General features: G+C 38.6%; 1 protein-coding gene across 1 annotated transcript; it reads right to left on the reverse strand.

Annotated features, from left to right (window-relative positions):
- Positions 1 to 25,216, reverse strand: mcm4 (minichromosome maintenance complex component 4). Its single transcript, XM_003223517.4, has 16 exons — positions 24,988 to 25,216; positions 22,539 to 22,703; positions 18,572 to 18,732; positions 16,443 to 16,544; positions 15,641 to 15,736; positions 15,447 to 15,542; positions 14,749 to 14,887; positions 12,668 to 12,888; positions 11,080 to 11,200; positions 9,050 to 9,309; positions 6,889 to 7,254; positions 5,580 to 5,707; positions 4,832 to 5,039; positions 4,328 to 4,556; positions 2,990 to 3,123; positions 1 to 1,943 (listed from the first exon to the last, which is right to left on the reverse strand). The coding sequence occupies exons 1-16, from the start codon at positions 25,070 to 25,072 to the stop codon at positions 1,851 to 1,853; spliced, it is 2,604 nt and encodes an 867-aa protein (XP_003223565.1). The 5' UTR covers positions 25,073 to 25,216; the 3' UTR covers positions 1 to 1,850.
- Between the last annotated feature and the right edge of the window lie 493 nt (positions 25,217 to 25,709).

The raw sequence follows: 25,709 nt of genomic DNA on the forward strand, positions 1-25,709 counted from the left end.
TTAGCAACTGTACTTTATTGAATAATGAATAATTTTCTTAGGCTTAAAAAGAGCACTACAATATAGCAAACAATCATTTCAATTATGTTCATATTAAATTGTTAATGAAATTAAGTATATATGTATAGAACTTATACTATATAACCTGCTAAGAAGGTGTGCATAATTTTAATTCTCTGTGCCAAAAAAACGAGTAAAAGTAGAATTCAACATAGGTTTTGATCCAACTTAACAAATATCTTCAAATTACAGTTTAGCCCTCTACATTTGTGGGGGTTAGAGGTGGAAGACTCTGGCTGAAATGGAAAATCTATGAATATCTTCAGAGTTATCTAACTGCCAGAGAAGAGAGACAATGTGTCACTGCTAACACAGTGGTCCCCAGGTGGCTTGCTCTCTCCCATAACTGGACTGTATATGAAAGGACAGACGCAGTGAGAAAAGGGAATTTGGTAGGGCAGCGGAGGTAATGGATATGTGTGGACTGGAGCCTCTTCCCCCACCTTGACCCTCAAGAGTCTGCTTGTGCTCCCTGCGCCTCTGCCCCTTGAAACAGAGATGCTTGGGAGAGGATTCCAGGAGCAAGGCTGAGGTACTAGATGGGGAGAATAAAGATGATGCAATTAGCAGACCTCTTCCCTCATTCCTCTGACAGCTGTCACTCTTCCCTGCAATCGGGATGCATACAGAGGCATCAGATGCAGCAGGGAGAAGGGCCTCCTCTTTGTACTTCTTTGTCTGCCTTCCTGTTCTCTAACCCACACTGCTTTTGTATGCCTGCCAGCCATTGGCTTCTGCCACTGGAAGGAGTGAAGGAAACTGCCTTTCTGTTTTGTTAGCTGTGTTTAAAGGACAATGGCTGACAAGCAAGGGAGTTCTAGGTGGTTCAAAATGCACAGAACTAGTCTCTCTCACACACCTCCTGCTCCATCACATATCCCTCATGGAGAGGAGGCTGGATTATCCTCCTAAACTGACTGTCTTGTGGGCTCTGGGAGACACTTGTCTAGAGCAATCACTGCTGCCCTGCCTTCTCCCTGCTTTCTCTTGCAGCCTCCCACACCTCCCAAAATCTGATCAGGAGGATTGGAAAAAACAAACTGGTTAGGAGAAGAGGGTAGGAGAAGGAAAGGAAAATGGAAAATCCCATTATGCAAGTGATCTCATAAAATATCTGACACTCCCGACTCCAAAATTCTCCAATCTACACTCCATTGAGACAAGACAGTAATAAATTACCAAATACTGAAAGCTATTTGCAAACATAATTATTGAAAAGAAAAGCCACAGAGAAAGGGAGTGAGTGAGCCAGTCCTCTGGGTACCAGAGCGGATAGCAGCAGAGAGAAGAAAGAGGCCCTGCTTTCTGTGAACCCAACATGCCCCCCCCCCCAAACCCATCACCCCAGAAACCCTCCTGGATTCCATGTCTCCTGTTGCTTTGTGTGGCTTCGTTGCAGGGGAGACAGACGAGGAGCAAAAGAGGCAGAGAAAGAGGCAGGAATGATGAGGTTACTGGGGACCAAGGCAGTGGCTGTGGCTAGCAAAATAGGAAGGCCCAGTCTCCACATATCCATTGTAGCCTCTGTGCTTATCATCCTGGCCAAGTACCTCCCAAAACCCACAGAGCAGTTGGCTTCAGAGGTATTTGGTGGCAATTACTGGTGCTCCTGAAGCCCGAGGCTCTTGTGTGAATATGCATGTAGCTGTCTTGGACGTTGTAGGGCAGAGGCTTTGGTGGGGTGATAACAAACTTACAAATAATCAAATCCATGGATGCTGGACCTAAAAATGTATTGGGTCATCACATAAAGTATAATTTTACAACTCCAGGATTATAAAGCTAAGAATTTAGAGCAGTCTAACAGTCTTCCCTGTGACAGTCAAGAAGTCGTCATCAGCCAGTGCATGAAGTGCTTCTTCAAACATTTCTTTAGTGACAGCCTTAAAGAAGAGAGAAAAATAAAGTGAAAAAAAGAACACAATACAGGTTAAATCAAAAGTGTATACATGCCATTTACCTAATCAGTTTCCCCTGACAAATCCTCAACAGGAAAATGGTGAAGCCAGCACTATAAAACTAACTTTCTAAGTGTACTTGAGGATCTTGTGGTTAGTGGTAAATAGATCAAGACCAGTAAAAAACCCTAATAATTGAATTGTGTTCCTGTTAGCTTTGAATCTTTTCAGGAAGGAGTAAATATCAAGGGTTTTTCCCTCAAATAGGCCAAGATCTAGTTTGATCATATAGCATACGTAAGAGGAATTGTGACTTTATTTCCTTCACTATTCCATTGCAGTCCTCTGCCGGCCAAAGTGTGAATAAAAATTATAGCAAATCCTAAAGAAACAATGTGCCAAATGGTTTCCTGCCTCTGCAAAGTAAGTTTTTAGAGTGAAGAGGGGACCGCGAGAGGGAATAAGACTAATATTCATTCTTGAAAGAGTTATCATGGGGAAAAGGTGTTGCTGCTAAAGCTTTCTCACCAAGTCTTGTTTTCACAGCAAGCCACATTTTTCAAAATCCAATTATCACAGGGACAGAAAGTGAGGTGAAATCTTCTGAACAGAAACACAGACAGCTAAACAAACACCACAGGGGTGATAATTCTTTCTATTTGTCTGAGGTTACACTGAAAAATTGTACCTGTTCTGACATACATACAAATTCAACTTCGGACAAACCTATATAACCTATCTTGTTTGTAACTTGAGAGACTGCCTGTATTGGGTTATGTTTCAGTGTCACATAAAAACTTATTAGACAAGGGACCACCTTCCAAATGTTGCTAAATTGCATTTCTCAGCATTCATCATTGGCTTTCTCTTCCAATTCAAAACTATTACTTTTTTGCCTTGTCCCAATTAATGTTATGGTTTTAATAAAAGATGGATACTTAATGCTAAAGATTTTTTTTCAATATACCAGATGTAAATGAATAGCAGAAATACAGCATAAAAGGCTTTAGATGTAGAATAATCAAACTCACAGTTTCAGATTGTGCACGAAGATCATCAAAGAGCTGTTGATATCTTAGAGCTGGTGTTTTACCCTTCGACTGAATAAGCTTCTTCAAAGCTTGAGCCAGCTCTTCCTTACGTTTTCGAGCAGTGGCACTCATTCCTTAAAAAACAAATAGTATTATCAGCAAATTGAATAGCATTTATAGAAATTCCAGTGCTACAAATTAGCTCTTTCAATAGATGATTTTATCAATCTGTTCTCCACTGAAAAATGGAACATAACATGAGCAACACAGATTGTTAGAAATCCAACCTTCTTCAAGCCTCCACTAGTAATTTGTTTGCATATTATTCTGTTTTCTTACTGTATTGTATATGTATGCTTTGGTATGCAGCTTTCCCTTTACTCTATGTTTCTTGAGGTTGCGGGAGGGACTGCAGACCATATGATCAGATCTGGGACTGCTGAAATCTCAGACACCATTTTAGAACACAGAAATGCTTTGACCATGAGATGCTTTGGACTTCAGACTCTTAAATATATTTTTGAGCACTGAAAAGAACACTTCTGAAACTCTGTTTTTGTGCATTGGCATAATCTAACAACTGGAAACCAAATTGCCTTGCCTAAGTACATGTGATTATATACCACTAAAGAGAAGACTGTGCTCAAACAAATTTTTAGATATTATACTTTTCCAAAAGGTTATGTTTAATAATAATAATGATAAAACTTTATTTATATACCGCCCTATCTCCCGGATGGGACTCAGGGCGGTTTCCAATCAAAAACAACACATACATTACATAGCAACATAATAACACATTATTAAGCAAAGTAAAACAATACAATTTTATAGCAATAAATAACACTTACACGACCTGATCAAGGGGACGGGAACCATAAACCCAATATATTAAAATATATAATTTTAGGCTAGGTAAATCTTGTGCAATATATTCAGGCCCAGAAATCGGCGGCATTCCAATGTAATTACTCAAAAACCTGCCGACACCACCAGGTCTTCAGTTCCTTATGGAAATTGGATAATGTAGGGGGTTGCCTGATTTCTTTTGGCAGTGCATTCCAGAGCTGGGGGGCCATTGCTGAGAAGGCTCGTTCCCTCGTCTCCACCAGCCGCACTTGAGACGGTGGTGGGAGTGCGAGAAGAGCCTCCCCGGATGATCTCAAGGTCCGCACTGGCTCATAGGAGGAGATGCGATCATGGAGATAGGTTTTTCTACATGGTTGCGAATGCCACTATTCTCCAAAAGGTTATGGAGATTCTGGTTTTCCAAAAGATTATGATATCTAAAAATTCATGCCTTTCCAAAACATGTGTGATTAACTTTTGCATATTGACCTGTAGTCAGGATAGATATATCCACAATCCCAGTTCTTGGATCAGTTGCAGACTGTTTTAGAGCCTCACGATGAAGACGTTTTGCTTCCTCTACATCTATTGTTTCCACCTTGGCAGAGAAACGGACTTTAGCATGAGCTTCTGCAAGACGAATCAATGATTCCAGCTGCCGAGGATAGGCAGAAACCATTCCTCTACCACTTCCAATCTTTCGCATATCAACATATGCCTAGAGTAGAGAAAGATGAAATTACATGCATTACATTTGCATGCTTGTGTAGTTTTATATATCAATATGTACAAGGATGCCCAAATTAGATGTCTCACTGATAACTGCATACTTTAAATGGGTATATAAGTGGAACTAAGTGGAATTGGACTATCAAAAAGAATAATTATTGGCTTATTAAATATATCCCTGTATTCTTCACCCCTACAAAGTTAGAGGTCTTTTCACTTTACATATCATTTTTAAAATGGTAAGTTAAAATTATTTAACTTTACCTCAATAAGAGCTTGACTTGCTTCTTCACTTAGTCGTGGATTGACATAGGTACGAGCATAAGCAATATAATCTCTTAAAACTGTCATATCCATGTACTCCTCTTCCAACTGTTCTTCAGTTTGATAATATAATGCAACCAAGTGGTGAGCCAAACGTCTGTCATATGCTTCATCTCGAGGATCCAGCATAAGGAAAATTAGATCAAATCTATATGAAAAAAACAGAATTATTTCCTTTTCACTGGAACTGTTGATTTGTGGATTTTGTGAACTTGTAGCCTGGTGTTTAGTGTTGCTTGGAATTAAGGGAATACATTTTTATTCTGAAACTTCAGAAGTAACTCTGGGAGCTCACATATCGTTCCTTAAATATAAATAGGCACTAATTACTACCAATATGCTTTTCTTAAAGAAATGCCTCGCACTGCAATATCAAAAGGCTTTAACATTTCAGAGGACAGTGAAAAGGTTTTACAACATTATATACTAATTATACATAGAAAGAGGGAAAAGGTTTAATGCAAATAGAAAAGGGTTGCTGTGAGTTTTCCAGGCTATATGGCCATATTTCAGAAGCCATGTTCCAGAAGGATGCCTGCCATAGATGTGGGCGAAACTTCAGGAGAGAATGCCTCTGGAACATGGTCATACAGCCCAGAAAACTCACAGCAACCCAATGATTCCAGCCATGAAAGCCTTCAACAACACAAATAGAAAAGAATGCAATTAAGTATTTTGTATAATATACCTAGATAGCAAGGTGTGGGGAAGCTGAATATTTTCAATTGTTGTTTTCTTTGGATTCCACTGGGATTCTATCGGATTGGCAGCTGCTAGAATGGAGGTACGAGCATTCAATTGGCAAATTATTCCAGCCTGTCAGGAAATATTTGAAAAATATTTTATATTTACCTACAATTAAAGTGAAAACTACATGCCATTATATAGGTAGGCTGCAGCAATAAATAGCAGTATATTTAATGGGGGATACATTCTCCATTTCTGAGTGAACCCTGTAACATCTTTCCCTTGAGATGACTTTCTGCCCTCACAATCTCACTAAACTTATTCCATTGTTTCTTTTCAATTCTTCCACTTCACTTTTATTGGAGAAGTGAAATAATTCCCTTTATTCTCTTTTCCAGTCCTCGTCAGACACATGCTGCACCATGTTCATCTGAGCAGACCCAGACTTTCCTTGTCCCTCAATCTGCTTTTCAGCAATATCGTGTCCTCTTTGACTGTCATATCTGCTTATCATTTTTGACCCTCCACTGCTGACTCTCTGTTTTTAGCCTACTTACATTTAAAATGAAAATGACTGACAGGGAACAGGATTAGCCATATCTAGTTGGCAGGGCAGGATGGGAAATAATGGTGTAAACCAATAAAGAACATAAACTATTGCCTAGTCAGTTACCCACAAGGGGAATTTACCCATATAATAATAAACTTTATTTATATTTCACTCTATCACCAGGGGAACTCAGAGCTGATTACAGAAACATACATGACATTCACTGCCATTACACAATTAACAACAAAGACAGACAGTACATAGAAAGAGGCAAGGTTTCCCACTTTTGTTTCATCTCCGGCATATGGAGGCTGTGCTCAACTCGGCCATGGGGAGGTGCTGTTGTTCCATTTTGCACATTGAGGAGCCTGTTCTTGATTGAATTGCCAGCATATTTTTCAGGGGCGCCTTTTACCTTCCCACTGATGCAGTGCCTATTTATCTACTCACGTTGCTGTTTTCAAACTGCTACATAAACAGAAGCTAAGACTGATGGCGGGAGCTCACAGCAACCTGCGGGTGGAACTGCTGACCTTCCGGTTGATAAGATTTAAAGTAGCTGGCAGTTTAACCTGCTATGCTAGCCACAACCCACAACACAAAGATGGCAGGAGAGCCTCTCAGCAGCTGTGGAAGAGTGCCTAGTTGGTAGACTGGCTCCTTCACACTCAGCAGCCAAGTGATGCAAACATCCAGGAACATCATCTTTTAAATTGCAGTAGAGTAACTAACATCTTACAGATATTGTGAAGTTTCTTACCTTAGCAATAGACAGTGTTTGTTGCTCCATGACTTCATGAAGAACTGATCTTGTGCTTTCACTCATTTTATCAAACTCATCAATACAGCAAATCCCATTGTCACTGAGGACCAAGGCTCCAGTCTGCAGTACTAACTGCCTTGTTTCAGGATCCTTCATCACGTAGGCTGTGAGACCAACAGCACTAGAACCTTTTCCAGATGTATATTGGCCTCTTGGAACCAGGTTATAGACATACTGAAGCAACTGTGATTTACTGGTGCCAGGATCTCCACAAAGCAAAATGTTGATCTCAGCACGAAAGTTACCTCTACCAGTGTGGCTGAAATCTTTCCTTGAGCCTCCGAACAGCTGGAGAAGAATGCCCTGCAAGAACAAGTTTTGACACCCAACTTATTCTTGTTAATAGTGAATCCAGTTATTAATACATACAAGCATTACTAATGCCTAATTAGGAGACTGAGAGATTAGGCTTATTGTGATGGTTTATTCTCGGCTGGCAGCAGGAGCAATCCACTAATGCTGAGTTCCACCCAACTGCTTCTTCAACTGGCAGGCGTCCACATTCTATTCTGTTAATTCCAATAGAATCCCTGCCCTTTTTCATCAGTTACTTTCCCTAGCTTACACATCTTCAACCAGCTAATGCCTGCAGCTCTATATGACCTTTTGGGCCTCCATTCCTTTAATTTTTTGACCACCTCCTTTGATTGCTTCACACTGAGTGCTTTAGATGCTCTTGTGTTTGAAGCTAGAGCTGCCCTTACTGCAGTGCTATGTTGCCCTGGTGCTTGGTTGCCCCCAATGAAGTCTTCTTTAGGTCCAACTTCAAACCTAAAGCACAGAGCCCCCAAACTGGCAGTTGTCATTGCTTTTGGTCTTTTTTGTCTTTGTGGCCATTATCTTGCTTAGTCAGAATACTTTTAGCAATTTTTTTCTGAGAATTTGCAGAATTTTTGGTGCTTTTCTCCATCACTACCAGCTAATCAATTTTAATGTTACCCAACTTTTCTTCTTCCTTTATGTTGCTGCTTTTTGATTCCCCCCATAACTATACATCCTCTGCTTCGCTTTCTCTTAAATTCCCATTTTCTCTTAATCACAGAGACTTGCTGTGTTGCAGACATCTGTACAGCTGGCTTTAATTTTGCATCAATTTATTTTTCTGCTAATATAGGTTTTTAATACATTTATTGTTTTTACCATGTTCAAGGTTTTTCCTTGTCTAATTTATTTAACATTTAATTTATTTATATTCTCCAGAGAAAGGTTGCTACGAACACCTGGATAGCTTTTGTGTTATTTCCATTAAGGCAGGAACCCCTTCTCCATCAGGGGTTTCTGCCTAAATGGAATTAACAAAAAAGAACAAGCATTCTTGCCAGTCAGATGGCACGCAGGAGGAACACAGCAATAGTGGATTACTCCTTACGCCTTGCTTAGAATAATCGATCCTCCACTGGATATAATCATTGCTATCTGAAAGCAGCTTCTCTGTAGAAAAAGACACAAGACCACATAAGGCTGCTTTGTCACACTGGTCTCTGCCCCAAAATTGACATATCTTTCATAAAAATCATATCAAGTTGAAGAACATTAAGAGGTGCTTCATTTAAATACCAAACTAACAGATCATTTTCTGATTAAAATTAAAAATACATATTTTTCTGTTAAACTACACATTGCAAACGGCAAAACCACACTTTGAAATAAGTATCTTATGTCCAACATGAGTGCTAGGAAGGAAATAAACAAGACTAGTAGATTTCTTAGACCTTTTCTCTCTCAGACCATGTACTAAGAGATGGGGGGGGGGGGGAATCTCTGAGTTGGTTTTGTTCCTTTAATGTGAGTGTTGTATTGTAAAAAATAGCATCAAAATTTCTTCAAAAACATTTCAAAAATTATACTTGTAAATAGGTTATTTCTTATACTGAATATATATATTTCCATTTTAATTCCCCATTCTGTTTATGCTTTTAAGTCACCATATTATAAATAATGACTATACCACTTTCCAGTATTTCTTGAGCTCATAAAATTATGCTTTCATGTGTCTTATCAAACATATGCCAACATAGGTGTGCAAAGGCCTTAATGTGTTTCTTCAATTGGCTATGCAGTTCTGGATTTTCATGTATAATTTTTAAATTCTGCTTACCTTTTTAATATCTTCATGCTCATAAATACTTGGAGCAAGTGCTGAAGAAAGCCTATCATAAATATCAGGCTTTCTAGAAAGCTCCTGAAGCATTTTTTCACGCTGTTCTGTAAATATTTTCTGCTCTGTTCCTTCTTCGATGCCATGCAAACGCTTTGAGTCAGTTTTGCAGTAATGAATAACATCAATGTGAGTCTTATAGACAGCTCTTACACTGCTCATTCTTGGAATGACACGAACAGGAACTGCTCTGTATATACCTATTTAAACACAGTAATATTATAAAAGTTAAATGAAAAGAACCATCAAAAGAACATATCTTCCCCTTAAGAAATTATATTTGCACTAGACCAGATACAACCACATACTACATCATACCCTTTAGCTCCCAAATATGGATTGTCACAATCTGACACAGTGCAGTGCTGTTAATGTCTGACAGACTACTTTTGCTATAAGTTCACTTAATTGCTTGGTTTATATTATTTATTTTATTTATTTATTTACAGTATTTATATTCCGCCCTTCTCACCCTGAAGGGGACTCAGGGTGGATCACATTACACATATAAGGCAAACATTCAATGCCTTGAAATCGAACAAAGACAAACGCAGGCTCCGAGCTGGCCTCGAACTCATGGCCTCTTGGTCAGAGTGATTGGTCTCAGCTGGCTGCTCACCAGCTTGCGCCACAGCCCGGGCTATTCAGGAAGGGGTGTGTGTATGTATGTATGTATGTATGTATGTGTGTGTGTGTATATATATATATATATACACACACACACACACACACACACACACCACATACTATAATGTTATCCAATTTTCCACTCTGATTTACATTAGAGCACACAATTCAGGGAATCAACATCCATCATCTTTGATTTTTATTTTAAACAGTAGAAACATGCCAACGCAAAGTATCTTTTATAACACCTTAAATGTGGTTCAAGGCTATAGACAGAAAATTTAAGAGAGATGAGAGCCACATATATCCCTGCCCTTCCTGGCAGGGATATATGTGGCTCTAATCTCTCTTAACTATAAAACTAGAAGGGGAATCTCTGAGTGCAGGAACTGAATGAAGCTTCATTTTAAGAAAAAAGGCAGAATTCTAGACCAAAGAAAGATGTAAATATAAGGCTTTATAAAACAATTTATTAAAAAGCCCACCCTGGATCCTATGATTCTGGAGAATGATCAGCCAGTCTACAACATTTTATACTTAGGCAATGTGCTACGTAGAGAATGTGTTGGCATCCCAGATGCAGGCATTTCTACATGAGATGGATTATCTAGATCTATCTCAATCCGTTTTCAGATCTTGTTATGAAAAAGAGATTGTTTTGATCACCTTAGTGGATTATCTACATTCAGAATTAGACAAGGAGAGGGTGTCATTGTTGGTTCTGTTTAACTCTCAGCAGCTTTCAGCACCAATGACAGTGATATCCTCTAGATTGAACTATTAAAGAAGTTAAATTGGCATCCTCCCAACCCTCTTCTGAAAATAGTTGGAAAACCTTTCTATTTCCACAGGCATTTGAGGACAGATTATTTAGGCAGGATGAGCCTTGTACAATCTGCTAGAATTTCATTTTAATTTTTTCTGCTGCTGTGCTCTTTGTGACTTAAGTTTTAAACTGGTTTTCACCTTTCATAGTTCAATCACTTTCAATCCTTTATATTTTGTGCATTTTAAACTATATTTTAAAGCTATTGCAACCTTCCATGACTCCCTAACTTGGAAATAAAAAGTTGAATATTATAAATGCCTACACATACTTTTCCAACTCAAATAGACAGGACTACCCGCTTTGTATATGCACATGGTTTGGGGGCGGGGGGGGGGGGGGGGGGGGGGGCGGGGGGAGAAGAAAAGTAAGCATAAACCAGGGATTCTCTAATTTCACTCAACTTGCCCATATTTCTCTTCTGCTTTCTATTTCTAAATCATTAAAAAAGGAAACAGTATTAGATATAGGGTTAATTTTACATAAATAAGGCTAAGAATTGATTCTCAAATCTTACCTGTAACATTTATTCTGTCACCAGGCTGCACCTTATCCACTAGATCATTGTGAGCAAAAAGGACAATTGTGTACGGTGTCTGGCCAGCTGGCATATCATCTGGAGACTCCTGCAGTTTGATCTGAAAAAAGACAAACACTTAGTTCAAATACAACAATGCGTCTTTTCTATCAGATCAACTAATTCTGAGACATACTGGATGAAAGCTTTTCAAATTAGATATTGTTTGGAAGACAGAAGTGATGAGAATAATAATAGTAATAATAGTAATAGTAATAATAATAATAATAATAATAATAATAATAATAATAATAAACAACTTTATTTATACCCTGCCACCATCTCCCCAAGGGGACTTGGGGCGGCATACATGGGGCGGAGCCCGGACAGCATAATCAGATAAAAACAACATACATACAATTCACAATATAACAAGATAAAACAAAATACAATCTAAAACAAAGGTATTATAATAGTTGATAATATCAGTCAACCATCAAATACAATATTCATGTTATTCTCCCCCCAAATAGTTCTTCAGAATAGAAAACATTCCAGTGCAGAATGAATCCATTCAGGGTCCCACTGATATCCTTTTCATTTGAGTAAGCAGTAATTCTCCTATGGTAATCAGCTGAACAGTACATACAGACAATTTGCCTAAATTTCTGTCAGATATTGTAGGTATGTCCATTGTCTTTTGAAAACAGGAAATGCATTTTTTGGTAAAAATTGCTAAGATGTAATGTGGGCAATTTCATTTAGGGATAGGATAAACCTTTTTTAAACCAGGAAAGAAAAACAAAATCAGTGCCTTGACCTTATAATAAAAGAATCATGTGAGACATTTGAATTATCTTCACTTCACTTTATTTCTTAATTAATCGCTCTCCACCAGAGTGCTCCGAGCGACTTACAATTTAAAATATAATTCCACAATATAAAAACATTCAACATAAAAACATTCAACACTGACTATTTGGCAAATTAGATCTGATTTACTTAAATGCACAACCAAACAGCCAAGTCTTGAGCGCTTTTATAAAAGGTCGCAACTCCGACATTGCTCTAACATATGGAGACAATGAATTCTACAGAATTAGAGCATAGGTCGAAAAGGCTCTACGCCTTGTAGCTTATGGAAAAAGCAAGCAGAACATACTCCACGCCTACATGGAGTACCTACCACAACGTAGAATTTGTTCTAAATGTAGGAAAATACTGCTGCTTGCAGCACATACATAGTGCTCAAACAAATAAAATAACTCATTCTCATAAAATAATAAAAGGCATAGTTTAACCACTCATAGAAAAAAAAACCTCATAGATTAAGAAAGGATAGCATCATAATTTTTTTAAAAGTATAGCCTAAAGTTCAAAATTAACTTTTTAGATATCAGAACATCACAAAATTAGCATGTGGCCCAGACAGGAGAGGTTTTGCACATTTCCTACTTTGTAGCGTAGGCTATGAATACGTTAATTATGCAGAAACATATTTTAAATATTTCTACAGACCACATATGTAATAGTTTACTGTTGAACACTAAACATGTAAACATATAATCTGAAAAAGAGATTTACATACCATCTGTTTATCTGAGAATAGGGAACGATTATGAATCAAAGCCATACTATGTGTGGTGTTACAATTCTTGCACGCCGATGGTTCAGCAATTCTGCCACGATCAATTTCTACTCTTGTTGTAAAACCACAGACCTGGCATTTGAAAAAAGCTTCTTGCATTTCTGGAATTAACTGCGAGCTTCTGATCACCATACCATTTATAGTGATAAGCTGGTCAATATCTATGATGCCAAACAAAGAAGACAGAATTATGAAATCAAATTTCATTTTAGCATTACCTAATACTCGAAGATCAGAATCCAAAAGCCATAACAGACTATAGAGAAAAGAAAAAACTAACATGAATTCCAATGGAGATAAATGTCAAGTATTCCACTTGGGCTGAAAAAAATGAAATGCACAGCTATAGGATGAGTGATGTCTAGCTTGAAAACAGTTCAGGTGAAAGGAATCTAGGAGCCTTAGTAGACCACAAATGGAATGTGAGTCAACAGTGTGATGTACCAGCTAAAACACCCAAAGCAATTCTAAGCTGGGAGTATATAATACTTAGTCTTTCTTAAACCGTCTGCTAAACCTTTTCCATTTACACAAACTCTTTCTTCAATCAGGACTGTCCATCTGTGTAACTACTGGTTCAACACTTCTTGTTTCCCATTAGTCTTTCATTAAATTTCTTTTTAAATATTGTAGTTATATTCATTAAATTTAATTCATTAGGAGCTTGTTGTGAATCACTGTTTCCAATTCATCTTTTTCCCCATCTGCTTTCTGTAGTCATGCTTTTGATATTCAGAACCTAGTAAGGTAATTAATTACTAACCTCCTCTCTAAACTTCTTGAATCTAGAATTGTTTCATATTTTGTTCTACCTGTGCCAGCTCTCACTGAGGAGCTATGCTTTCCCAGAGGCCTAACCCCTGCCAAACCTCTCACTTAAAAATGGCAACCGGAAATTACTTAAGGTTGCTTCTCCACTACACTTTCAGCTGTCCCTGCTCTCCTTTCACAGGAACTCAAGTGACGGTTCCTCCCATTCCCCTGCGATCATGCCTCCCCTGAACTGCTTTTCTCTTCTTGTTGCACATATGCATTTTTCTTCACTAATTTAGTCTCTGTACTCATTATGCCATCCATTCTTTCATTACTTGTATTTGATTTTATTGTCCTCATGTAGCCTACTTCACCTTTGCTAGAGGATATAATTGCTATCCCTTAATTCATCCTTTTTATCAGCCTTAGAGACACTCTGGGCTGTGGTCTTCTTGGTCATAGTATTCTTAATTTCTCTTGCCCTTGATTAGTTTAGTAGCCACTGAAGGTGTATCATCTTATTCTTAGTCTATACTTCCCCCTTTTTTTCCATCTTCAGACCTTACAATAAATGTATCCAACTCCTATTGTATCGGTCACAATTAATATAAGTACATCTGATCAACTTCACAGAAGGGTAAACTATGCCAGGTCGCAAGGTCAGCAACTAAAAAACTGACCAAGATGAGAGTGTTGATGGCTGCAATGGAAAAAGAATATGGCTCTACCTTGTAAGGTTGGCATAAAAGAACAAAACCCAGCTGTGGCAGATTACTTCTCTGGGTCATCCTGAGAATGTTGTATTTGCTGTGCAATTTATCTATAAAACTTGGTTTTCTGTTGAAATGATTTGCTAATAGATATGCAATTTCCTCCATAAGAAAATCATATATGAGTTTACTAATGTTCACAACTTTTTCCAAGTAGCAAAGTTTGAAAAAGCAGGTCTCAAGTTCAGTTTGTTATAGATTTGGCTTCTCTTCCGGCATTTCTTTATCTGAATTGCTCAATTTAATACGTTAACAGTTTTCAAAAAATAACTGTATTTGTCTCTTGCAGGATAAAAAGGACAAGGAAAAGAAACTAATGTAACCGAATTCAGTTATATACTTCATCCATGAGTTTTCCTTGATATCAGTCTATTTCTTCAAATATAGTAAATGATGCAGGAAGATGCAAATCATGTCCTTTGCTCTATATTTTTAAAGGGCAAAATGTATAGCGACATTTCTCCTCACATCAAAACACCTATAGCCCAAACAACTCACCTTCTGGATTTAGGCTCCTCATGTTTCTGGTCCTTAATGCATTGAATGGCCTAACTTGAATTTGATGTTCCAGTACGGAGTCAGGGTAACGGTCAAAGAAGATTTCATTAACAGCCATATCAAACGTTGGAATAACTTCCTAGACAAATGGGATATAAACCGTAATTATTGTACTTTCTACTGTATACCTGCTATGCTAATGGTTACTCTGGGGGGTTTTTTGTTGGGGGGGGGGGGACTTGCAAAGTTCTCTCTTGTATTGTACAGGTTGAGCATCTTTATCCAGAATTCCAAAATCCAGTATTTAAAATATTAAATATTTAAAGTATTTAAAAATCCAGTATTTAAATCCTAAAAGTAATTATATTCACAATATTTCATATATATGGTATAAATGAAACATCAATGACTTTTGTTTAGGTAAGTCCGATCTCCAAGATAACTCATTAGTATACACAAATGAAAATTGCTAGTTATTGGGCTAACTGTAATCCCTGTCCTCTTTTTCTTCTTTTTACTCTCCCTCAAAATTCTAACGTTTTAATTGTTTTATTTATAAAATGTAGCATCAGTTACTCTTCTCAAAATTACTATCTGACCATTAACGCATATTTGAAGCAACAGATTGAAGTTAGGATCACTAACTTTAAGATCAAGCTAACACTGTATTGAGGAACTTGTTGAAAAACATGTCTTACCTGTGGATAGCACATCAGCTGTCTGTAAAGATTTTCATCAAATGATTTCAGATGGTCACAGTTCACATTAAGAAATGGCTCTCCAATTAAGTTTATCTGGAAAACAATGCATTAGATTAGCGCTACAAAATGCTGAAAACTATTATTTAAATCCTAAATTGCAAGCTGGTTTAAGCAGTGGTGATACAACATACCTCTTCTAGCCTCTGCATATACAGGGGCTCATTAAGGTCTAGTCCAATATTTTCTTCTTCTGGCGCCGTTGGATCAATAAAACGCTGAAGAAACCTCTAAGAATTTCATAATAAAAAACAAGTTTTCAGTGTCGAAATCCATCCAAGGGAATTAGATAGTTACAACATAATTTTCTGTGGCTTCTCCCCAATGATAATAGCTTTATATAATCTCCTTACAATATTATGACTGAATATAATTAACTAGGAACATTAGATAAATTTATCATGGGATGGGAGAAGCTTCTAGGGAGTTCCCATTTTCTTTTCCTTTGGCTAATCTAATTCCCTTCCTTTCAGGATTACATTCAATTTACAATAATGTTCTGAATCCCTCTTCTCTTTAGCACAGTCTTATAAAAAGCAACTCTCATCAGTATCAAAGATATAACGTGTATTGTATCACTATTAAATTATACTATTATATACTTAGAATAATTACCAAGTAGTAGATATTGTTTAGCAAATGAAACATTTATACTTGAAGTGTCAAAATGTTATTTAAATACCTTTTGATTTCTCACCATTGCCCCAGAACAAATACAGTTAATGGGAACTCAAGTAACTGGAACTCTCAAGCGACCAGCTGTTGTTTGAAAAAGGACTAGTAGTCCACAATCTACAAGTTCAATAATCGAAGACTATAATCAATTATATTTGGGGGTTTTTCTAGTGATATGGAACAAGTTCTCCTAAGTGATGTTCTGCTCAGATTTTTATTTCATTGCGGGTTCAACAAGTACAGTAAATACTGTTCACTTACCTGGAACTTTTCTTTGCACGAAGCCACATTGACATCTGTGCCCCAAATCACAAGCTTCTGTCCAATAGACTGCTCACTTGCCATTGCATCCTCTCCTGTAGGCTAAATGGAAGAACATATCACTTTTAAATATTAAGGTATAGTAAAAGTGGTATCACATACCTTAATATTAAGCTAAACATATTTGATACCCAACTTTTCCCTCATTAGCATCTATTGGTTATTTAACTTATTATTATTATTATTATTATTATTATTATTATTATTATTTCTTTGTAGACCACCTCCCTGAAGGGACTCATAGTAAGACTAATATGCATCCTATTTTAATGTGTGGTTTTTTAAAAGTAAACATTTCTCTAGATCTGTGACTATGATCGCTTGATTTCAGTCTTGCATAAGTTGAAGAGGCTCTCAATCTTTCACAAATTTGGCAAGTGATTTTTTCACTCATTAATATAGTGAATTTATCCATCTCTACTAATCCAAAACCATTTCAATATCCAGTCCTCAATTGAAGGTATTCTCTTACACTTACATCTTGGAGCAAATACTAATATGGCCTCCATTAGAATAGGTTAAACTATCTCTTCTGGTTGACTTTTAATGTACCTATCTCGCATAAAATCTATACACCATAATTTTTCTTAATGTTTGCCTGCATCTTGTGGATTTCCTATATTTTTTCCTTTTATATGACCACATCTGGTAGTATTATCATTATTGTATTTTACCCTCCCAACATTTATTTTTCACCCCTTTGTAGATTTTTGCCAATTGTTTCTGGTGTAAAGTACCAGGAAACAAGCATTATTTCACCTGTTCCTCTTCTGAATCTATTTTCAACAGTAATTTATTTATAGACTATTAATCAAATGACTTTCCTTCACACATATCTGGGGTTCACATTCTTTTCAAAATTCAAACTGTTCTTTGTCCCTTTATACTGGTTGTCAGTGGCAATATTGCTGTAAATGAAAGCCTTCACACATTCCCTGTTAACTTTAAATCTGATTTGACCATGTTCAAGTTTAAAACATCTCTATATCATACACAATTTTTATTTCACAGTCTTACAGAAGGCCTCCTGCACTGAGACCCATAGCTGTATTTTGGAGCATAATCTGGTTGTTATATTTATTAAGCTTCTCCTTTTCATATTAACCTATGTGCAACTTCTGTGAATAATTTTGAGAAATTAAAGAAAAGCACAAAACAGTTAATTTGTACTTTTAGCTTAGTGATTTCTGATGCCCTTACTGATGTATATTCATTGTTAATAACTAGTACAAAGTGTCCGTGTTTGGTAGTTGCAGCCAGTAGCAGATACAGCACATCTAATATAGTGCTTTTGAATTCCGCATTGGCGTTTGAGGTATTATAACATAGGAACCCATCTCATCTGTATTTCAGGTTATGCATTTCTAAAACTAACATTCTATTTTCCAGGTTATCCCTTCTTTCAAATTAACATTCTGCCCACATGGCAGGTATCCTCAAAGGTTGTGAGGTATCACAACAGACGTGAAGTATCAAAGGCTTTCCGGTCATGAAAGCCTTCGACAATTCATTAGATCTCTTTGTCAATTATCAATTGGCTTGCTACTTTGTCATTTCCAGGACTGTTTAGAAAACAAAGATTTTTTTTTTGGCAAAATGTTAATCGAGATGGCTGTAATCTTCCTAATAACAATCTTTGTCCATTTCTTTAAGCCCTGCTTGATCACATTCCAAACCTTAATTTTCCTGAAACAAGGAGCTCTCATCAGAAATGATAATCCCTTCACTTTCTTCACTAAGTCAAAACCTATTAATAGCATTTTCACTCTTCCCTTTTATGATTGTTTCTTAATCTTCAATTGCTTAGCATAACATATGTTTGTGTCCATATACTGTATATACACAAATATTATATTTGCATTTAAGTAACTTGTAAACTTTCTGTAGAAAAGACAGAACTAATTTAATATGTATGTTTCTCAACTGTTAAATTGTTAATATTTCTAAATTAAGTCACAATAAAAACAAATAAAAACAAATAAAGGTCGTAATCCCATGCTCAGTGACCACAGAGTCCCTGAATGGACGGTTAATTAGTTTAGACTGCTTGTAAATTATTGAATACTTACCACATCAGAATGAAGATCCACCTGCCTGGTTTTGCGTACAGAGCCAAGATCAGCCCTCTGTCGAATTGGAGTCCCACGTGCACCACTCCTTGGGGTTCCCTCCACTCTAGAGCTGGGTGTGCCATAAGTCAGTGGTGAACTAATATCAAAGTCCAGTGGAACTGTGGCAAATAAAGTATGATTCATTCAAAATGCTCCATTTTAACAGAAGATACCTTTCTGTCACTTCCAAAAGGCAAGGAAATAAACAAAAAACTAGCACAGTAAATGTTTAGCTCTTGAAGTGTTAGATTGCAACTCCCAACAGCCTTGGCAAAAGCTGAAAAATGCTGGGAGAAAAGCAGTCCGACAATAGCTAGATCTATATATATAAAAGAGGAATGGCATCAGGGCGATGCACAAAACAACAAAAGTAAAAGCCCTCCAACCTTGAAATTTGGCCACATAACCCATCATCCACGGCTCCAGTAAGATACAGCACAATTAGATGCCAAACACAATCACAGGGCCAACAAAAGCCCAAAAACCGCAACAGGCGATCTGCGCCTGCGCGCACACCGCCCTCTCCTCCCTTCCCGCGCGCGCACACACACACACACACACACACACACACACACACATCATCCTTAGCCCAGGAGGCCTCACAAACACCTCGCCTCAGAGCTAGAGCTGGAGCTGGAGCTGGAGCTGGAGCTGGGCCTGGGCTGAAGGAAGGTAGGAGGGTGGATTCCTCTGCCCTCTCCCCCTCAATCTCCTCCCCCCTCAGGGCCCATGGAGGGTCGCCGAGCAGGCCCCCTCCTCCCGCCCCTCTCCCCTCAGCGCCAGGAAGGCCCCGCGGACACCCCCCCCCCCGCCTCACCCTCTCTCCTCTTCCCGGCCTCGGCCTTCCTCCTATTGGGCCCTCCGCAGCGCCGTCTACACCCTGCTCTGCCTCAAGGACTTCTTCCCCGGTTCTTTGAAAACTTCAAGGTGAGGGGGGAAGAGGAGGGCATGGCCCTCCAGAAGGCCTGGGCCTCCCCTCCAGTTGTTTTGGGCGCCAACCCCCGCCCTTCCCGCCCTCAGGCCCCTTCCTTTTCCCCCTCACCCAGTTAAACGGCTGACGGGGGGTGGAGGGGGAGGGGGAGGGGGTAAAGAGTATCAGGCCAGGAAGGGTGGAAGTTGGCACCCAAAACAACTCGAGGGACCACCCAAGTTGGCCCAGGCTGAGCCCCCCCCTTTTCTGTTGTTATTGTGGTTGTTGTTGTTGTCACCCACAAATGACAACCCCTCCAATGCCTCAGCAGCCCCCCTTTTTTCCCTCTCAAGCCCTATCGCCCTCACCTTTCCCTTCCCTGTCAGTAATAATTATTATTAATATAATAATAACTGGTCATCATTTAAGAATGTAATAACCAATAATAATAGTAATTTATTGTTATTATAACAGTAATAATCATTCAACAATGCAATAATAACGAATCATAACAAGTTATTATTATTACAACTATAATAAACATTCAAGGCTGTCATAATAATAATTATTATAACACTGATAATCATCCAACAATGTATTAACAATTCAAAATAAGAGTAAATTATTATTATTATTATTACAGTGATAATCATTCACAAATGGAATAATAATTATTAGAACATTGATAATCATTCAACAATATAATAATAACTAATAATACTAACTTATTATTTTTATAACACTCTGAAATCAGGAAAATTGGGAATGCCACAAAACAAACTATCACAGCCAGCTAACACCTCCCAAGAAAGGATTCTTCCAGAAAGGAAGCTCACAATGCAGTGAAGCAGTGTGTATTACCAGACTCATTATTATTATTATTATTATTATTATTATTATTGTGCTGCTGTGAACCGTAAAAATGAATACGATCTGGCTCCAAGTATTCAAAAACAATAAAATCAATATATAAAAATTACTCTGCTATAATAAAACAGAACAATACAATCTCTAAAATCAAAACACTACATAAAGAACAACAATCTGAAAACAGGGCCATTCCACACAGGAAACAATCAGGGCCAGCTAACACCTCCCAACAAAGTATTCCCATCATCAAAGTCTGGAAAATCCTCTCTTTTCTGAGACCCACACACAATAAAAGCACATAAAATATCGCAAACAACACCACTCTCAAAACAAGGGAATTCCAGTCAGGAAACAATCAGGGCCAGCTAACACCTCCCAACAAAAAATTCACTCAGCCAGAAAACAGCCAGGCTTTAAAGCTGCAAGCCCATTACATGCTAATCATTTTCCCTAATTCCAACATTCATACTTCCCTCCAACAGACAAAAAACAATCAGAAATATTGTATATTCACAACCTTGAGAAAATAATCTCTCCTGATGGCGCAGCGTGTTAAACCGCTGAGCTGCTGAACTTCTGCACCCAAAGGTCGCAGATGAACACAGCCCCCACTATTAGCCCCACCTTCTCCCAACCCAGAAGTTTGAAAACATACAAATGAGAGTAGATGAATAGGTGCCTCTGCGGCGGGAAGGTAACGACGCTCCATGCAGTCATGCTGACCACATGACCTTGGAGGAGTCTACGGACAACGCCGGCTCTTCGGCTTAGAAATGGAGATGAGCACCAACCCCCAGAGTCAGACACGACTGGACTTAATGTCAGGGGAAAACCTTTACCTTAACTACCACCAATTCCTCAATACTTTATTTCCCATACCACCAGACTTCGCCACAGCAACGCGTGGCCGGGCACAGCTAGTAGCTCCATAATTCAGTCCTGGCATAGATTACAGACTTATGAAAGGCTACTTTCGAATCAACAAGCTGCAGGAACCAGCATATTTGCTCCCAAACTGCATTAGACCCAAGCAACGTAATAGACTTGAACTTTCTTGAGCCACTTGTGTGCTACCAATCTAAATTATAAAGCTGGAAAATCTTTTACAAGGAAATTTATTGGAATATATTCAACAGGAAAAGTGTCACACTTGTGACACAACAGACCTCAGAAATGAGTATCATGTACAGATGGGTACCTTGCGACTCATTTGCTACACTGTTAAACATTTCAGCCCATCAGGACGTTGTGAATAAGAAATTAAAATGTAGGCTGACTAACTGATCAACTATGTGAAGATTTCGCATTATGTTTGCAGTTCATTTATTTGGTATCTGATGGAGACTTATTCCAGTTCCCCCTACCCAATGCCAAAATCTATGGGTATTCTTCCGAATATATGCAATGGCATAGTAAAGAGCCATCCCTTATATCAAGTGGCAAAATCATGGTTTCCTTTGGGATAAATATACATATGTAGAAGCAAACAAGTCAAATGAATGCTGGGGGAAACCTGAGGATCCATGGAATGGTTGAAGAAGAATGTAGCAGGGCATGCCTGCAAATTATGCAGCAAAATTAAGCTTCACTTTTTAACATATTTCATCCATCCGCAAATATTTTTGATCCAGGGTTGACTCCCTGGAGGTATTACCCATGGATAGAGAGGGTCAACTGTAGTATCGCTATAACTTTCCACTAAATCTCTATGGACACAGCACATGGTACATTAAACGTTTTGTCTCAATTTCACTGAAAACTTCAGTGAATTTCAATATCTTTCAATGAAAGTAATAGAAAAGGCTGAGCCTTGTGATGAATAAGACTCACGACTTTATTATGCATTTCTTTCCATTCTCATTGTTAGCAAAAATCCTTCATTGTCAAAAGGACTCTTTTTTTCTGCATGTACCAATTTGTTTTAACAGCGTAAGAACTATACATGAGGCCTAGGTATGTGGGTTCAACAAACTTCTTGGAGCTAGAAATAAAAAGCCTAGGCTCAGGCCAGGCACCTTGCTCTTCCCCAAAATCCAGAATGAGGAACAACTATTAAGACCCTCCTCTTTTTTAATATTACTTTAAAAACAATTACAAACATTTGAAACAATTACAAACATTTAATACATCTCAAGTCAAAAATACCTGAATGCTGGAATTGTGGAGGACTGGAAAACAAAGTATCTTGAACATTTGGACTTTGTGTGTTAATTGGAGGAGAAGTCGGCATTGGCTGCAACTCTCCTGTGGATGTGGAATCATCTGGGCGACGTCGCTGAGATGCAGGGGATTGTACATCATCAGAAAGTGCTGTAAGAAAATGAGGGTTAAGAGATAATTTCACTTAGATTGTTATAATAATAATAATAATAATTTTATTCTTATATCCCGCCCCATCTCCCCGGAGGGACTCGGGGCGGCTTACATGGGGCCATACCCAGATTGTTGGGTATATTTTAAAATTTAAAAGTGCTTAAACTTAGTTTTTCAATAATAGTTTATATGACTGCACTAATATACAGCGTAGTTCATCTTTTGTTGTGATTTCTCATTTTTGAGACAAAAACAACCTAAATTTAGCTACAGTAGTCACGCTTATCCAACATAAACGGGCCGGCAGAACATTGGATAAGTGAAAATGTTGTATAATAAGGAGGGATTAAGGAGAAGCCTATTAAATGTCAAATTACATTATGATTTTATAAATTAAGCAACAAAACATCATGTTTTACAACAAATCAACAGAAATAGCAGTTCAATACACGGTAACATTATGTAATTACTGTATTTAGCACCAAAACATTGCAATGTATTGAAAGCATTGACTACAAAAACATTGATTACTAAAAGCTAAAGTGCACTGGATAATACAGAAGGCTGGATAAGTAAAGGTTAGATAAGCGAGACTCTACTGTACAACCATAATGCGGTTATACTCTGTGCTTGTAAACAAGAGAAGTACCCAAGAACAGACATTCTGGCTCAAGATTCCACACTTGACTGACCTGAAGAGGTTTCTAACAATGTAATTTCACATTATCCAATTCCTTCCTTAAAGTCTGCCAAATAAACAACAACTTTGGAGCCACACAACTGAATGGCTATATTTGGAGGATTAAGCTACCCCACTCCAACCCCTGAAAGAAAAACATAGCAATTGTGCAATAAATCGTCACATCCTTGCATCCATCTGTTTCAGTGGAATACAAGCTGAATATACAGTATGTGGAACCAGACTAGTAAATACAGTTTAAGTTTGCACTGATAGTCACACATCACACTAGAGCTGAAAGAGTAGGCAGAGTATGCATCCCATCTGAAACTCCTGTGATTGCCGCCTGCATAATTCTAGGACTTGTAGTTTAGCAAGACCCAGGACCTCTCTGGCAGAGCATTTTAAAGACCACTCGCCTAAACTGTAAGTCCCAAACTTTTTCAGGAGACAGTCACAGCGTTCTGGATGGCATGCATACTCTGAGTTTTCCGGGCTGTATGGCCATGTTCCAGAAGCATTCTGTCCTGATGTTTCACCCACGTCTATGGCAGGCATTCTCAGAGGTTGTGAGGTTTGTTGGAAACTAGTTATCTGTGGAATGTTCAGGGTGAAAGAACCCTTGTCTGCCTGAGGCAAGTGTGAATATAGCAATTAGCCAGCTTGCAGCTTCAAAGCCCGGCTGTTTCCTGCTTGGGGGAATGCTGTTAAACTGGCCCTGATTTTTTCTTGTCTGGAGTTCCCATCTTCTGAGTGTGGATCTTTATTTATTGTCCCAAATTTATTGTTTTAGAGCACCTGATGAACCAACCTGGACACAGTATATTATTTGAGAACACAGAAATGCTGGACCACTCTAACCACCACCATGTCAGACTACACAGAGAAGCAATTGAAATCCATGAGCAGGTGGACCCTTTCAACAGAAAGGAGGAGAAAGTCATCAAAATGAACAAAATCTCGCTACCAGTAATAAAAGAAACTCTAAAATCATGACAGTAAATAAAGAACAACACTCTGAAAACAGGATAATTCCAGACATAAAATGATCAGGACCAGTTAACATCTCCTAACAAAGGATTCACCCAGGCAGGAAACAGCCAGGCCTTGAAGCTGCCAGGCTATTCCATGCTAATCAAGCTGGAAAAGTGCAAGATTTACACTTCCCTCAAACAGACAATAGTCCATAAACATGATGATCCATAAACATGATGGTTTCTTATCACTCCAATTTAGTTTCCTTCACTAAAGGACTGTCTAAACAGGAAAGTTTTAATTCGTTCTTGAAACCTTGCAGCTTCAAAGCCTGGCTGCTTCCTGCCTAGGGGGATCCTTTGTTGGGATGCTAATGAAGTTGCCTAATGCTAATCAAGCTGGCTAATTGCAACAATCACGCTTGTTTCAATCAGACAAGAGTTCTTTCTCCCCGCTTAGACATTCCACAGATATATAAACCCCATTTGCCTAGTTTCCAACAGATCCCACAACCTCTGAGGATGTCTGCCATATATGTGGGCGAAACGTCAGGAGAGAATGCTTCTGGAACATGGCCACACAGCCCGAAAAACTCACAGCAACCCAAAGAGAAGAAGAGAGACTTACGGTTGGCCGCGCCATTGTCGGTCGGGTCGGATCTCTGTCGCTTGCTGCCGCGGCGGCGGCTGGGGGTCGATGCCGGCGAGGACATGGCCGAGGAAAAAGGCTAAGGCTAAATGAGGAAAACAAAACAGAAAAACAAGCGCCGGCTTTTCCCGCCAAGCGCGCGCCTCCCGAGTAGAATGGCAGGAATCCAGGGGAGAGAAATATACGCGCCAAAAGGGTCACGTGGCCTCAAGCTTTCGCGGGCTTCTCCAACCAATCCCAGTAAAGGAGGAACCAATCGTCCAGAGAAAGAGGGGAGTATCTTACGTTTTCTACTCTTTTTTTTAAGAAAAGGAATCGGATCGTTGAGTGCGGTTAAAAAGACACAGTAGTCATCTTAGTAAAGTGAGGCAGCTAAACCTGCGGCAGTCCAAAAAAACAGTTTGATTGGATGCTGGAACACCCCCATCCTCTGTTCTTACAATAGTATATCCCAAATTTGACAGATGCCGCGGAATCTGTGCTGTGGAAGGGTTTATTAATCTTGGGGAGGGGGATTCTAGCAGTGGAAGAAGGTGAAGCCGATCCTATTGACGTCGGTACTTCGATAATGACAAATAGATTTTTTTCTGTAGCGGAAACATCGCCCCCTACAGGGACCAATGGTTTTACTCGCCTTTTTTCTTTAGTTGCCCGGATACCCAACGCGTATCCACCCCCGCGGAGGGAGTTGGTATCTCCCC

The sequence above is a fragment of the Anolis carolinensis genome, chromosome 4 (genome assembly GCF_035594765.1).
Source record: "Anolis carolinensis isolate JA03-04 chromosome 4, rAnoCar3.1.pri, whole genome shotgun sequence".
In the NCBI taxonomy this organism is placed as follows: domain Eukaryota; kingdom Metazoa; phylum Chordata; class Lepidosauria; order Squamata; family Dactyloidae; genus Anolis; species Anolis carolinensis.